At 40.4% G+C, this 12,726-nt stretch overlaps 1 protein-coding gene across 1 annotated transcript in view; it reads left to right on the top strand.

The window, feature by feature from the left end:
• LRP5 (LDL receptor related protein 5) overlaps positions 1-12,726 on the top strand; it is a 124,565-nt gene that overhangs the window by 63,940 nt on the left and 47,899 nt on the right. Inside the window, exons 6-7 of the mRNA XM_058025962.1 lie at positions 1,521-1,917; positions 2,475-2,646. Of these exons, the coding sequence (XP_057881945.1) occupies positions 1,521-1,917; positions 2,475-2,646 (569 nt within the window). The remainder of the gene's footprint in view (positions 1-1,520; positions 1,918-2,474; positions 2,647-12,726) is intronic.

The raw sequence follows: 12,726 nt of genomic DNA, 5'->3' as shown, positions 1-12,726 counted from the left end.
TCAGCTGATGCTGACTGGGAGAAGCATTCTTGCTGGAGCCCCTCACTGTGCCAGCACAGGTGTTTGTGGAGCTCTGCAGGTCTGGTTGTTAACTTGGGCTGATGGCTTCATTTCTACTGAGTTAGTTTTGGTTTGGACCAGCTCTTTGCCGTGGTTTGCGGCACACAACCATGGTACAAGTACATGCTGTGCTTGCATGTGAGGCCGGGTGATACAGAAGTGAGAACAAGCAAGGAGGGAGAGCAGCACTGCTTCATCCAAGAGTTATGATGGCTTGAGGTAGTTTGAGGTGCTTAAATGATATTAAAATACTGCTCTTTTAGATTGTTTCTGTCATTATACACTTGTGCCCTGAGCACTATTTCTTTTCAGAGCTTCTGAGATGATATGTGGAGGCTAAACTCTGATTTCCAAACTCAAATCCAGCACCCATAGTGAATGTAAATTTGGTTGTGTTGTACAATAGATTCAACTTCTGTGTCTTCGGAACGACATAAGCATGTCTAGGTGTGAAGTATTTCAGAAGAATGTTCTCATGAACATTTGAATTTCTGTTATTCTTAGATATGTCCCCATGATGGCCATTTTGATTCAGCCTCAGCTGTTGGGGGAAACTGGAAATTGCCACCTCCTAGTGGTGTTTGCTGGTCTGGATGAAATGCAACAAATGATTTTTATTTAGGTTTCCAGTTTTGGAGTATTGCTAAACAATAAAGTTTCCTTGTCAGTTTTCAAAAAACCCAACATAAACTTGGTAACAGAAGCAAGAAAAACCTCACATACTTCTCTTTTTGTACTGAAGCATGCATGGGTATATGTGGGGAAACTTTATTAAGCAACTGCACATTTGCTGTCTGTCCCTTTTTTTGCATTAATAAAAGAAGCTGCCACTTCAGTGTCAGTCAAGTGAAGGTTCCATTTGTCCTTGAAATGTACTCCAAGTTGTTTTTTGGCACCCTTTCCACAAGCAGGAAAACTTCAGTGGGGAGAAAGAATAGGGGAGAGAAAAGAACAGCAATCCTATTGCCTTAGAATTATTTTGCGTCATCTGTGGCCAAATGATAAATACTTGCTGTGGTTGTGACTTGTTTTCTTGTTGGACTGTCTGGAGTAAATAATTAATGGAATTTGTTTACAAAATACTCCAGTCTTCTGTTAGCCCCTGTCATTTACTGCGTAGGGCATGTGTGAAAACTTGTCTGGTGCACTGATAGAGCTAGTGAGACATTTGGCTGAGCAAGTCTCTATAATGTGATGAAATATTTGGACCCGCACCCACCAAATTCTATTTTTTTTAGATTCTAGAGACAGATTGCTATGGTCTGTATTAGTTTAGAAGGCTGGGAGAAATTGCCATCTAAAATACAAGCAAGCCTATATTTTCATGAAAGCTTGATGTCCTTATTTAAGGAAATCTCTTCTTGTTGCAGCGACAGTAGCAGTTCAGAGCCTGCTGTGCTCCACTGAAATCTTCACATCAGTAGCAGTACAAATGATGCCATGAATGCTTTTCTCCTCAGGTGCTGAGGAGGTCTTGCTGCTTGCCAGAAGAACTGACTTGAGGAGGATTTCCCTGGACATGCCGGATTTCACTGACATTATTCTGCAGATAGACAACATCAGACATGCAATTGCCATTGACTATGACCCTGTGGAAGGCTACATCTACTGGACTGATGATGATGTCCGGGCAATTCGTCGGGCCTACCTCGATGGCACTGGGGCCCAGACTCTGGTGACCACGGAGATCAACCACCCAGATGGGATTGCTGTGGACTGGGTGGCCAGGAACCTGTACTGGACTGATACTGGCACGGACCGCATCGAGGTGACGCGGCTGAATGGGACATCCAGGAAGATCCTTATCTCAGAAAACCTGGATGAGCCTCGAGCCATAGTGCTCAATCCTGTCATGGGGTAAGTCTGGTGTTTACTGAGAGCCCTGTGGTTGGTCTTGGGATCCAGCTCACGGTCTCCTGAAAGTGAAAATGTGCAACTTGCAGGATGATGACTGTGCCGTTTGTCAGATATTCAGGAAATGACTCGTTTTCCCTTGATTCATCCCTTTAATAACTGTGTACTTAAAAGGTGGCTTCTAAATATAGTGTTCCTCAATGAACCTATACATTGGGTATTTGGTTGAATTTTCTGTTCTCTGCATCTTCAGTGTTATCCTAACTATGAAGGAATTGGGCCACTGCATATTCTCAGTAGTTTAATTTATTTACTGCTCAAACTTTATATTGTCATTACTGATTACTGTTTAAGCTGGCTTGTTTGCTGCTGCTGGGGAAGCAAAAAGCAAATTCTTTTAAAAGCGACACAGACCTTAACTCTTGTCCTGGTGTTGCATGCATTAATTGTTTCCTTTTTTTTTTTCTTTTCTTTTTTTTTTTTTGTTTTTTTTTTTTTTTTTTTTTTTTTTGTTTGTTTTTTGGGGGTTTTTTTGTTTGTTTGTTTTTTGTTATTTACAGCTACATGTATTGGACGGACTGGGGTGAAAGCCCAAAGATAGAATGTGCTTATTTGGATGGCTCGGAAAGGCGAGTTCTGGTGAATACTTCTCTTGGGTGGCCTAATGGCTTGGCACTGGATCTTGAGAAAAACAAGCTTTATTGGGGAGATGCAAAAACAGATAAAATTGAGGTGAGTTACAGAGCCATACTTGGGTGCATTTGTAGAAAACAAGTGCAGTTCTCATACGCAGCTTTGTCTTGGGTACATTTACCCATTTTTGGAGGAGTCTGCTGTTTTATTAATATTAAAATTATACTTAGCATAACAACACATATTTGAGAAGAAAGGAAGTACATTCATGTGGTTGAGAAAATTTCTGCAAGAAATGGTATGTTTGTTATGCCTACATTGCTCCAAGTGTAATTTAATTGCTTGAAATCTCAGGTTTTACCTGAGGCTTTTGCAACAAATTAAGACACTCAGGTAAAATTTGTTTAAAAGATGTTTTGGCTTGTCTATGGTGCTTGGAACTGCTATCTAAAATTGCTGGATACAAAAGACAGTGCAGGGTTCGTGTACAGGAGCCAGTGGGTATGGAGGGCCTGGAAACCCATATTTCAGGATGTTAACAATTATGTGATGTCCAAATTTGTGGACAAGAGGTTAATTTTAATGTACCTACTGCTTTGAAAATAATATAGGCAGTCTGTGCCTGAATTTGAGGAGGGCAATTTCTACCTTGGTCATAGCCTGTGAAATCAATTGAGTTTTAATGTTGTTTGGGGTAGTAGCATATGCAACATTTTTTGATAAACAATTTAGATAAATAGACTTTGAGTAATAACTGCTTTCTAAAGATTTTTCCTTCAGGAAGAGAGGAAACTAGACTGTCTGCTAGCTCCAGAAGTTTAACTTCAGTGTTTGGCAGTAGCTAATACTGGGTTTGATTACTACCAGAGAGATCCTGTCTCCCCTTACCTTTCACCTTGCAGGATAGGGAATACTCCAGATGCCACCTTTCATAGCTGGGGCTGCCTTGTGTTTCATGGGGTTAAGCAATCTGTTCAGTCTGTCTTATTTCACTGTCAGGCAGCAAATGCAGCAATCCTGTTTGGTTTGACATCAAAGTCTAGGAAAACCAGAGAAACCAATGTAAGGGCCTTTTATTCACTCTGTTTTTCTTTCATGCTGCTCTACTGGCCCTAATACGCATGAAACCTCACTATGTCATTTGAGGTGGGACATTTCCAGTTTCACTTGCTGCTGCAGTCATTCAGCAAAAACTCATTTTCCCTTGCTTATGTTTTGTTGCCAAGAACATGCCATTTTAGTAGCAGCCACTGCTACTATTTAATTTATTTACTGCTCAAACTTTATATTGGTTTCATTGATTACTGTTTCAGCTGGCTTGTTTGCTGCTGCAAACTGTGATTTGTTCTGTATGTATGTATGTTGCATCCACAGCATGTCAGAAACAAAAATCAGCTGACTTCAAGTCGAGGATACATATTTATATTTCATATTGTAGTTGACCCAGCTGGTTATTGGGATTTCTCTTTTTTCCTCAATAGACACCTAAAACTACATTGAAGCATGTTACTGGATAAATTTAGTTTCTGTTATCACCTGAAACCAGCACAAATGGGATGGTAGGTAGTAAGCTGTAACTATTTTGTAGCTCATTAGGTAGCAAAAGAAAAAAAAAGCTGATGTTTTGGGTGATTTACTCTCTTGCTACACTTAAGGAGGGAGTTCTTGCTTCATCTTAAATGATGTTCAGATTTATGCTGAGTGCTCCTGAAGAAGGAAGTCTTCAACCAAGTATTTTGCCCCTACACAGTTCAGAAAGTTGCACTTTGTATCTGCATTGTACTGCAGAAAGCAAAGAGGGTGCTGCCTTGTCCGTGCTGAAGATGGGATCCCAAACTGCTGTTAGATGGCAATTGAGAATTGCTTTCATCACATGGCATGCCTTCAGCTGCTTTCTACATAGAGCAAAACACGAGAATGAATATAGCTTGTGCATATTGGTGTGTGTCTCTGCTTGGTATTCTGCACTGGCTTCTGGTATTCTAGATCTGCAGGGAGTCATCTTACTCTCACTGGGAAGGCCTGTTTGAATGTAAAGTTCTTAAACAGTGAATGAACTTTGTACAGATTGGAAATTTGATAGGCTGGAGGCATCTGTCCTGTTTTTCCTGGACCTCAGGTCTGAAATGCCCTGTGAATGTCCCTGGGTGGTTTGGTTTCAGGGGTGGTTTTGTTCAGTTCTGCTAACACACTGTGACATTACTTTTGGGTGCACTCTTCCTTCAGTTAGAAAATAATCTCTGCAGAGATGTGGAGGGTACACCAAGCATCACCCTGTAGCAGGAGACTGTGTTTTATTTGTGCATGGAGAACTTCACAGGGTGAAAACAGCAGTTTCCCTTTCCTGTCAAAGCCCTTTGCTAACCTTCCCATCTGCAGCATTCAACTGCCACACAAAGGGCCCAGTCACTTGGCAAGCAGTTTGCATCCTGGAGAAACCACTTGGCAAGGCTTGTCAAAATTTTGTGTGACAGGAGCCTACAGGGCTTTCGCTGCAAATTTGGCACCCTGTGGAACGCTGTTCCCAGGTTTTATTTTTTTAAATTACTTTGATAAAGAGTATGGCAAATAGAAAACAGATAGCAAATTTTGAGTCGTGTCTGTCAAAATCATGTGTTTGTCCACACAGCTTCAGCTACAAGTAAAGGGCATGGATTAATCCAACTGAACTTTGGATTTTACTGACAGAGAAAAGTTACTTTCCAGGAACAAACAGCAGATTAATAAGGATTACAGGATTCCAGCAGAGAGAGAAGCAAAGGCCCACGTGTATAGTTTCCTAATTCTTCTTTTAAAAAATTTAAGGCAAGCCAGGTTTTCCCATGTATTATTTCTTCAGTATTTGCTTAAAGTGCCTAAGGTAAAGTTGCATAATGAGCAATTATGAAATTTTCAGCTGCCTGTCATTATGGATGCATTTTAGTTGAGCTTGTGCAATATTCTTGGAATAAGCATTCAGCAGACTATCCTTTCTGGCAGCTTCCCCTTGTTGCCCTCTTCCCTTTCCCCTCTGTTGACAAATGTCCTTCGTTTGTTTTTTTTTTCTGGGAGATCCATAATCCCATAACTATCACATACCCAATAACATATCACATACAGTAAGGCTGTGCAAGTTTAGATGATGCTTTAAGTGTAAGTCAGCACCAGATGATGATTATGGAGCTCACTGGAATTTCTTTCCCAGGTGCAGTTGTGTGGGCTGCCCTTGAGTTTTCAGGAAACAAGCTTTATAATTAGTGTGTTGTTGATCACATTCTGCATAAATAATGTAAAAGGCTATTTGGAACAATTTGCAACTTAAATATAGGAGTAGGATTTGTAGAAGTCAGTTGTACTGGGGAGAAAAAATAATAATTAAACTAACTTAAAGTTGCTTTTTCTAAACAAGTCCAAGTATACTTCACATATTACACTTTATTTTCCAGTCATATGACCTAAAAGATGCAGTATTTAGTTTATACATGAACCCTTTTCTCATAACTGATACATTTTTGTGTGTTTCATTTTTCAGCAAAGGATTTTAAAAAAACTATGTAGTGTAATAAACTACTTGGAAGATACTCTCTACTGGTTTACTGAAACAGGCAAATCTTATAGAGAGAACAACGAATTTAAACTTACTGCCACGTGCTAATTAGCTGTATAAATCTCAAAGCATTGTTTTTCTGTAAAGGCATTTCAGAAGACCTAGTTTATACTGATATTAATGTAAATAATTCCCACACTGCATATTTCTATTAATATATGAGAACAGAAAAGTTAAATGCATGTAGAAATAAGGAATGCAGGATCCCCATAATTAAAAGAACAGAGCTACAATCTTAGATCAGTCTAAATAGGCAGGTGCATTAATACAATTATTTTGTCTTATAATAGTGAGGGAGCCTTAATTTCAGTGGGATTTTTTTGAAACTTTTCACTGACATTCAATTCAGTTTAAAACTGTGGCAAAGGGTTACTAATTGAAGCTTACACTGTGGTCCTTTGATGAATAAGATATTTATCTCCTATACTTTTTACTGCATCCTGTATTTTTTACTTCTGATAAATTGGTAGTTTACATCCTTTCCAACTGCGAGTGCTACTACATGAGTGAAGTGATCTGCAGCACATGATGTTGACATACAATTTGTTCATGTTGAATAGTACATGTCAGAATTGGGCTGGCAAACCTCACGCTCGTCCCTGCTGTTCACAGAGCTCTGTTCAGCTCTGTATTCCTGCAGCTCCTTTGGATGCTGCCACTTCTGGTTTTTCTGATTGCAGTGCACTGTTCTTCTGACTGGCACTAAGCTGTGCTGTTGGAGGAGTGACATGTGTGCATGTGTGTGGCTGTTGCGTATGTTTTTATTTGTTGGGGATTGTCTGTGTGGTTTGTGAGCATTATATATACCTCTGTGTTTTTATTAGTCTGAAGTAGCTGTCAGGCCTCTCTATTGCTCTGCCTTTAGCTTGAGGAACCAGCCAGCATGAATGCTGCTGTAGGTGGATGGGGATTTTTGTTTTGCCTGAAGAGAGGTGCTCAGCAAACTTCTGTCACATGAGAGCTCTGTTTGTGGCAGTGTCCAAAGACCTGCTGTATAACCAACTATCTTTTAAGCTTCTGGAGGGATATAATCTGTACTGGAGAGCTTGAGACTGGTTTAGACCAGGAGCCACATAGCCATTGTAGAATGGATAGGAGGAGTCATTTGGAGGAAGGATTACCTTAAAATGTTGTTACAGGGTTCTTTTTTTACTGAAAGAGAGATATAGTACTGGAATTGTCTGCCTGGGGAGGTGGTGGAGTCATCATCCCCCGGATGTGTTTAAAAAAAGGCTGGATATGGCACTTGGTGCCATGGTTTACTTTAGGTGCTAGGGCATGGGTTGGACTCTATGATCTTGAAGGTCTTTTCCAACCTAGTGATTCTGTGAATTCTGTGACAGTTTGATAACACTGATGATCAGTTAAGTTTGCTCTTCCCAGAGGGACTATGCTGGGGTGGAACACAGACTTTCATGGAGGGAAGAGAGCTGTATCTTTGACTAAAACAAATTCTATTTCTACAAAATTATGTACAGCCTCACAGGGGTGTGCACCTGTAGGAAGAAGGAAACCTGGCAGCCAGGGGAAGAGGATCTTTATTCTCTCTTGTTTAAGAATCCCCACTCTCATCTATCTATTGGCTATGTTCTGCTTGCAACACCAGACTCAGATTTGGGGTCAGGAGTAAGTACCTCAGTTCAGACTCCCAGGGATGTCCCACCTTCCTCTGCAATGAAGGATTTTCTGCTCATGCATATTTGGAATGATCTTGACTAATTTGCTATCACAGAAATGATGTTGCAATTTGTCCAGCCTTGTAGACAGCAGTCTGTAGTGTGGAACAGAGTGCTGAGATGACACACAATGATCTGTAATGTTCAGCAGGTCAGACTGATGAGTGATTTCAGATCTTAATGGCTTTTAGAGAATTGAAACTCTTTTGAGTCTGTTATATGTTTCTAAACCCTGAACTGTGCTTCAGGATTTCCTGATGTGATACGACCTCTTTCTGGAACACAGAAATAAACCAGCCTCTACCTGCCAACAAACAATGCACATATCCTTTTCAGGAGCACAGAGCCTTCCAGCTTCACTCTTCTAATTACAAGATCAGTTTGTCTGTGTTTTGCTTACTGCTTACTTAGGCATTTCAATACGTTATTTTATACCTTGCACCACATGAGCTTTGTTTATTTCTAATAGGAGTTTTGCCAAGTGTGGGAGCTGTTGAAGAAAGTCAGATCCAGTTTCACAGAATTAGATGTTTTAGGTGAGAACAGAAGGGTCACACCTTTCTGCTCTAAGCTAAGTAGAAAGGAAGTGTTCACAGAGCAGAGAGACTCATTGACCAAAGGGAAGAAGATAAATTTATGAAGGTGAATTTCCTCCTGTCCCTTTTCAGTGTTGGCTGCCAGGTGAACTTGCATCTGAGCCCTGAGCAGGTGAAAGGTGTGACACTGTTGAAGAAGAAGGTGTTTATTATAAAGAACACACCCAAGCTGTGGCTGGTTCCATCCTGTGTTCAGCAGTGCTCTTGGAGATACATAAAACTTTCCATTCTTCAGCAAAATTTTCTTGAGAAAATGTTTTCCTGCTGTTCTGGATGGGATCGGATGGGGAGGGATGGTGCAGTGCCTCTGAGATGAATGATGGCCTGGACTCAATTAGTCTGGTCTTTATCACCTTTTGGCTGAAATGCAGCAGCCCAGTGGACAGGGTGTGGGGGCTTCAGTCCTCAAGGTGTGTACCATGTCTCCTTGGCAGCATGAGGTGCCATGAGCACATTCTTAATTCTTCAAGCTGACATCTCCCAGATAACTAACTACAAATCAAATTCAAGATGCCAGTTCTTTTCTTCACAGCCTAGGCCATACATATGGAAAAGGCAGCTATGTGTCTGAAGTGAAGACTGTTGTCTGGGCTACTATTGAGCATAAATGGGTTTTCCATAATAAAGGCAAATCTTTTCTGTAGTAAAGAGAATTTTTCCTTAGAGGTTGTGCTGAGATGCTGGATTAGCCTTCTCTCTTTCCCCCTTCCCCAATTTTCAGGAGCGAAAAAACATCAAGGAGTTCTGTTTCTGTGTTCCAAGTGCAAGGTTCATATTAGTTGACCTTGGTTTCAGCATCATAAGTAACCAGAAATTCTCATCTGTAAAGAAGTAGAGCAAAACCAGCCTTGCAGCAAAACCCCATTGTGTAGGAGCAGTTGCAGCAGGGACTTGTCCCACCTAGGTGATGCAGGAGATAATGTGGCCTGTGTTAGTCATGTCACTTAATGCACTAGTAGAAAACTCTCAAGTAATATTTTGATTGAAAGAGATCCCTCCATGGGATGGTTTTGATCAGACATTCTCTTAAACTTTTTTATGCCCCTCTTGGTACTGTATCAAAAGCTATAAAGTGCAAAAAATGTACAGTTTAAATACTCCTTTGAGTCTTTCCACACTCAAATTTCTACCAGTATGAACTTACATTAATCTATAAAAATTTACAATTTATTAGAGCTACTGTTTTATTGCCATAAAACCCTCTAAATCCAGAAACTCTTTTGTTTTGTACTACTCTTTTAAAGGGACAACTTAAAAAAGAAGCAACTGACAGGCAGCTTCTAAATTTGGTCTTTGTGGAGTGCTCAGAAATTACTTCTGTATGTGCAGCTTTTGCCATATTTATCAAGAGGAAATCCTGAGGATGTATTAAACTACAAAGTTGAAGAATTATTTGAGTTGTACATGTTTGGGGCTCTCCTTTCTCCCTGAAGAATTATTTTAGGCTATCTGATTCCAAATCACCCTTTTCCTCTGGCTAGGGAGAGAATTCTGCTTTGCTTCCACTGCTGGGATCAGCTTCCTGTATTTAAAAGAGGGATTTTGTGTGTAGTGGCACAAAGGCTTCTGTACCTATGAAGAGTGAAAACGAGCCCCCCTTTAAGAGAGCCAGATGTATATTCTAGCACAGAACAAGTATGTGTTTTTCCAATTGCTGAGAAAAAGTTGGCTTCTATGGAAGTTGGAGTAACTTTGAGTTTGTCAGACTTGCAGGTAGGATAGTTGGGAGAGGTTTTAACTTGGTAACCTTCTTGAAGTTTCTGGCTATATTGTTTGCCAATAGCTATGAGTGATTTCCTTTAAATACTGTTACCTTTTATGATTTCATTTTCCTACTTTCTTCTGTATTTTCCCAAGAAAAATGCTAATTTGCCACAGGGCTTACCTCTAACCTAGAGGGAAGGTGGTTTTTGCTGTCCAGGAGTTGAGATCTCATGAATAGTCTTATACCAGCATTGGAAGAGACTTGTTTCTCTGATGTTTTGAAGATAGTTGTGCCAATATGCCATAGTTTGGGAATTAACTTTTCACTGAGAAAAAAGTCCTCCCCCTGCTCTTGTTTGAACCCTTTCCTGGTGTTTAGTGACCTTAGGTATGAACTTCTTTAATGAAGAATACAGAAATATTTTTACCACAAACACAAATTCCAGCCTCCTATTTCAGCTCTGTTGGGTCCCTTTTTTAAGGCCGTCTGCATTAGTGATGGTATTTCACAACACCACAGAAGATCATATTGGAATGTTCCAGATGGATTGTCTTGAGCAACTCTGGGAGGGCAGGTGATGGTACCACAGGTGCCTGTCAGCATAAATTTCTGCAGTTTTTGCTTGTGAAACACATGAAACGTGGATGCTATAAGAAACGGGGAACTTGCTGTGCTGGGCTGGCCTGGTGAGGTTCCCATGCTGGTGAAGAGCTCCCACTACAAATAAAGGTGTGGAACTTGCTTTTCATGCCACATCTTATTAGTGAAATTTTGAAAGCTGTCAGTACCATTTTTAGACTCATATCATCCAGGCCTGAGGAGAGAGAAATCTAACAGACACACATGACAGCCACCAGCAGCCTCCCCTGGTTCTCCCAAGGTTGTCTGCAGTGGTGGGAAATTTTTCTGATAAATGTCGGTAATGTGGATGAGACCAAAGGTTTTTGTGTCTATTTATCCTTTCTAAAAATTCTTCAGTGCACTGATGGGATAGCAGTCACTCAAAGGAAGACTTCCTTTGCTTGGCTTGATTGACCAGAGTCATTCTGTGGGAAAGGATGCTAACTTATTCTAAACTGGAGGTGACCCTGGCCTTTTTGTGAGCAATAAAGACATAATAGAGGCCCAGTTAGGGTTCAGCGGAACCCCCACAGCCATCTGCACACTTCATTGGCAGAAGTGGCTTTCACTTGAACTTGCATTTGACAAGTGTTTTCTGTCTCTTTCTCATTCAGAAGGGTCCTTCAAAGCCAAGTAATTGAAATGCTTTCACCCCTCACTCCTTTTTCTCCTTCCCCCAGACTTGCTTAAATTGCAGGGCAACTGGCATTCAGTGTTAAATGAGTAAAAATGCATCCACTTCCAAAGCTCTACTTGCTTTCCTTTCCCATAGGGAAGTTTCTAAATAAAAACCCACCCTCTTTTCCACACTCTCCAGCACCAGCTTCATAAAGGAAAAGTTGGGGGAAAAAATGTTTCTGTTGCAAGACGTGTACCGTTTTTCTCTCTCCCTCTTTTTTTTTCTTTATTTTTTTTTTCCTGTGAGTTTTTTTTTTTTTTTCTCCTCATCAGGCTGGACTTTTTGAAATGAAACACAAATCAGGTCTCTGGAATAAAAGGTTGTGAGTATGCCTTGTGGCATTTGGAATGAGGCTATTCACTGCCTGAATGACTATAAATAGAAAGCAAGGAGCTGCGTATTTCTCAGTTCAGGCTCCCTGCAAAGAAGCGCCCTTCCCAGTTAAAGGGTGACTTTTTGAAAGAAGCCTTGTTTCTTGAGCTGAATTGAATTGCTCCAGGAATTCTTCTCCTTGCAGCTTGCATAAAAGGCGTTAATCTCTAATTTATTTCTCCTTTTAAAAGGCAGTGTACTCCATCATAAATGTATATTCTTAGCCATGTTGCCAGATATGCCTGTCATGTCTGTACAGAGTTGCATGTAAAAAAATTCTGAGTGCAGAACATTGTTCTGGGCAATTTTTGTGCCTGAAAGCTTTCTTTTTGGCTCTGGGCCAGCTGTCGGCTCCCTTTTTATCTGGTATTCATTCTTTAGTGAGAAGGCTAAATTAGCAGCACTCAGGTTTTTGTGGCTTTTTTTTTTTTTAAGGGATCGAGGAACAGAATGGGAATTGTGATTGATTTTTATAATAAAAGATTTGATTCTCCCCACACACTTGTGATGTTGCCGATGGTAAGAGCTCCAATGGGTTACTGTTGCAGTTCTGCAGACAATTTGTTTGGCTGATTTGGCTGTTCAAAAATGCTGATAAATCTCCTGTGTTGTGCAGTTATGTAAATGTAGTGCAATCATTTTTCTTCTGCCTCCCCTTTTCAGAAGGACTGTAGTATTGAAGAAAGACACATAGTAGATGGGAGGAAAATGTTTGACAGGTTTGTGGGTTGGCAGTGTTAAAGATCCTAGCATTAAGCTGTTAGATTGGCTTTTTTTTCTCTTTTTCACCCCTCTTTTTTTCCTCCCCACCTTTTTTTTTCCTTTTTCTCCTCTCCCTTTTTCTTCCACCCTTTCCCCTTTTTTTTTCTCGTAACACAGTGGTGTTTTGTGTGGTGTTATTTTGAAAGCTGCTTCTTATTTTCTCCTCAGACCTTTTGTTTCAC

This window comes from Melospiza georgiana, chromosome 6 (assembly GCF_028018845.1).
Source record: "Melospiza georgiana isolate bMelGeo1 chromosome 6, bMelGeo1.pri, whole genome shotgun sequence".
In the NCBI taxonomy this organism is placed as follows: domain Eukaryota; kingdom Metazoa; phylum Chordata; class Aves; order Passeriformes; family Passerellidae; genus Melospiza; species Melospiza georgiana.
The sequence above is the reverse complement of the archived record's forward strand: the minus strand, read 5'-3'. Positions and strand labels throughout refer to the sequence as shown.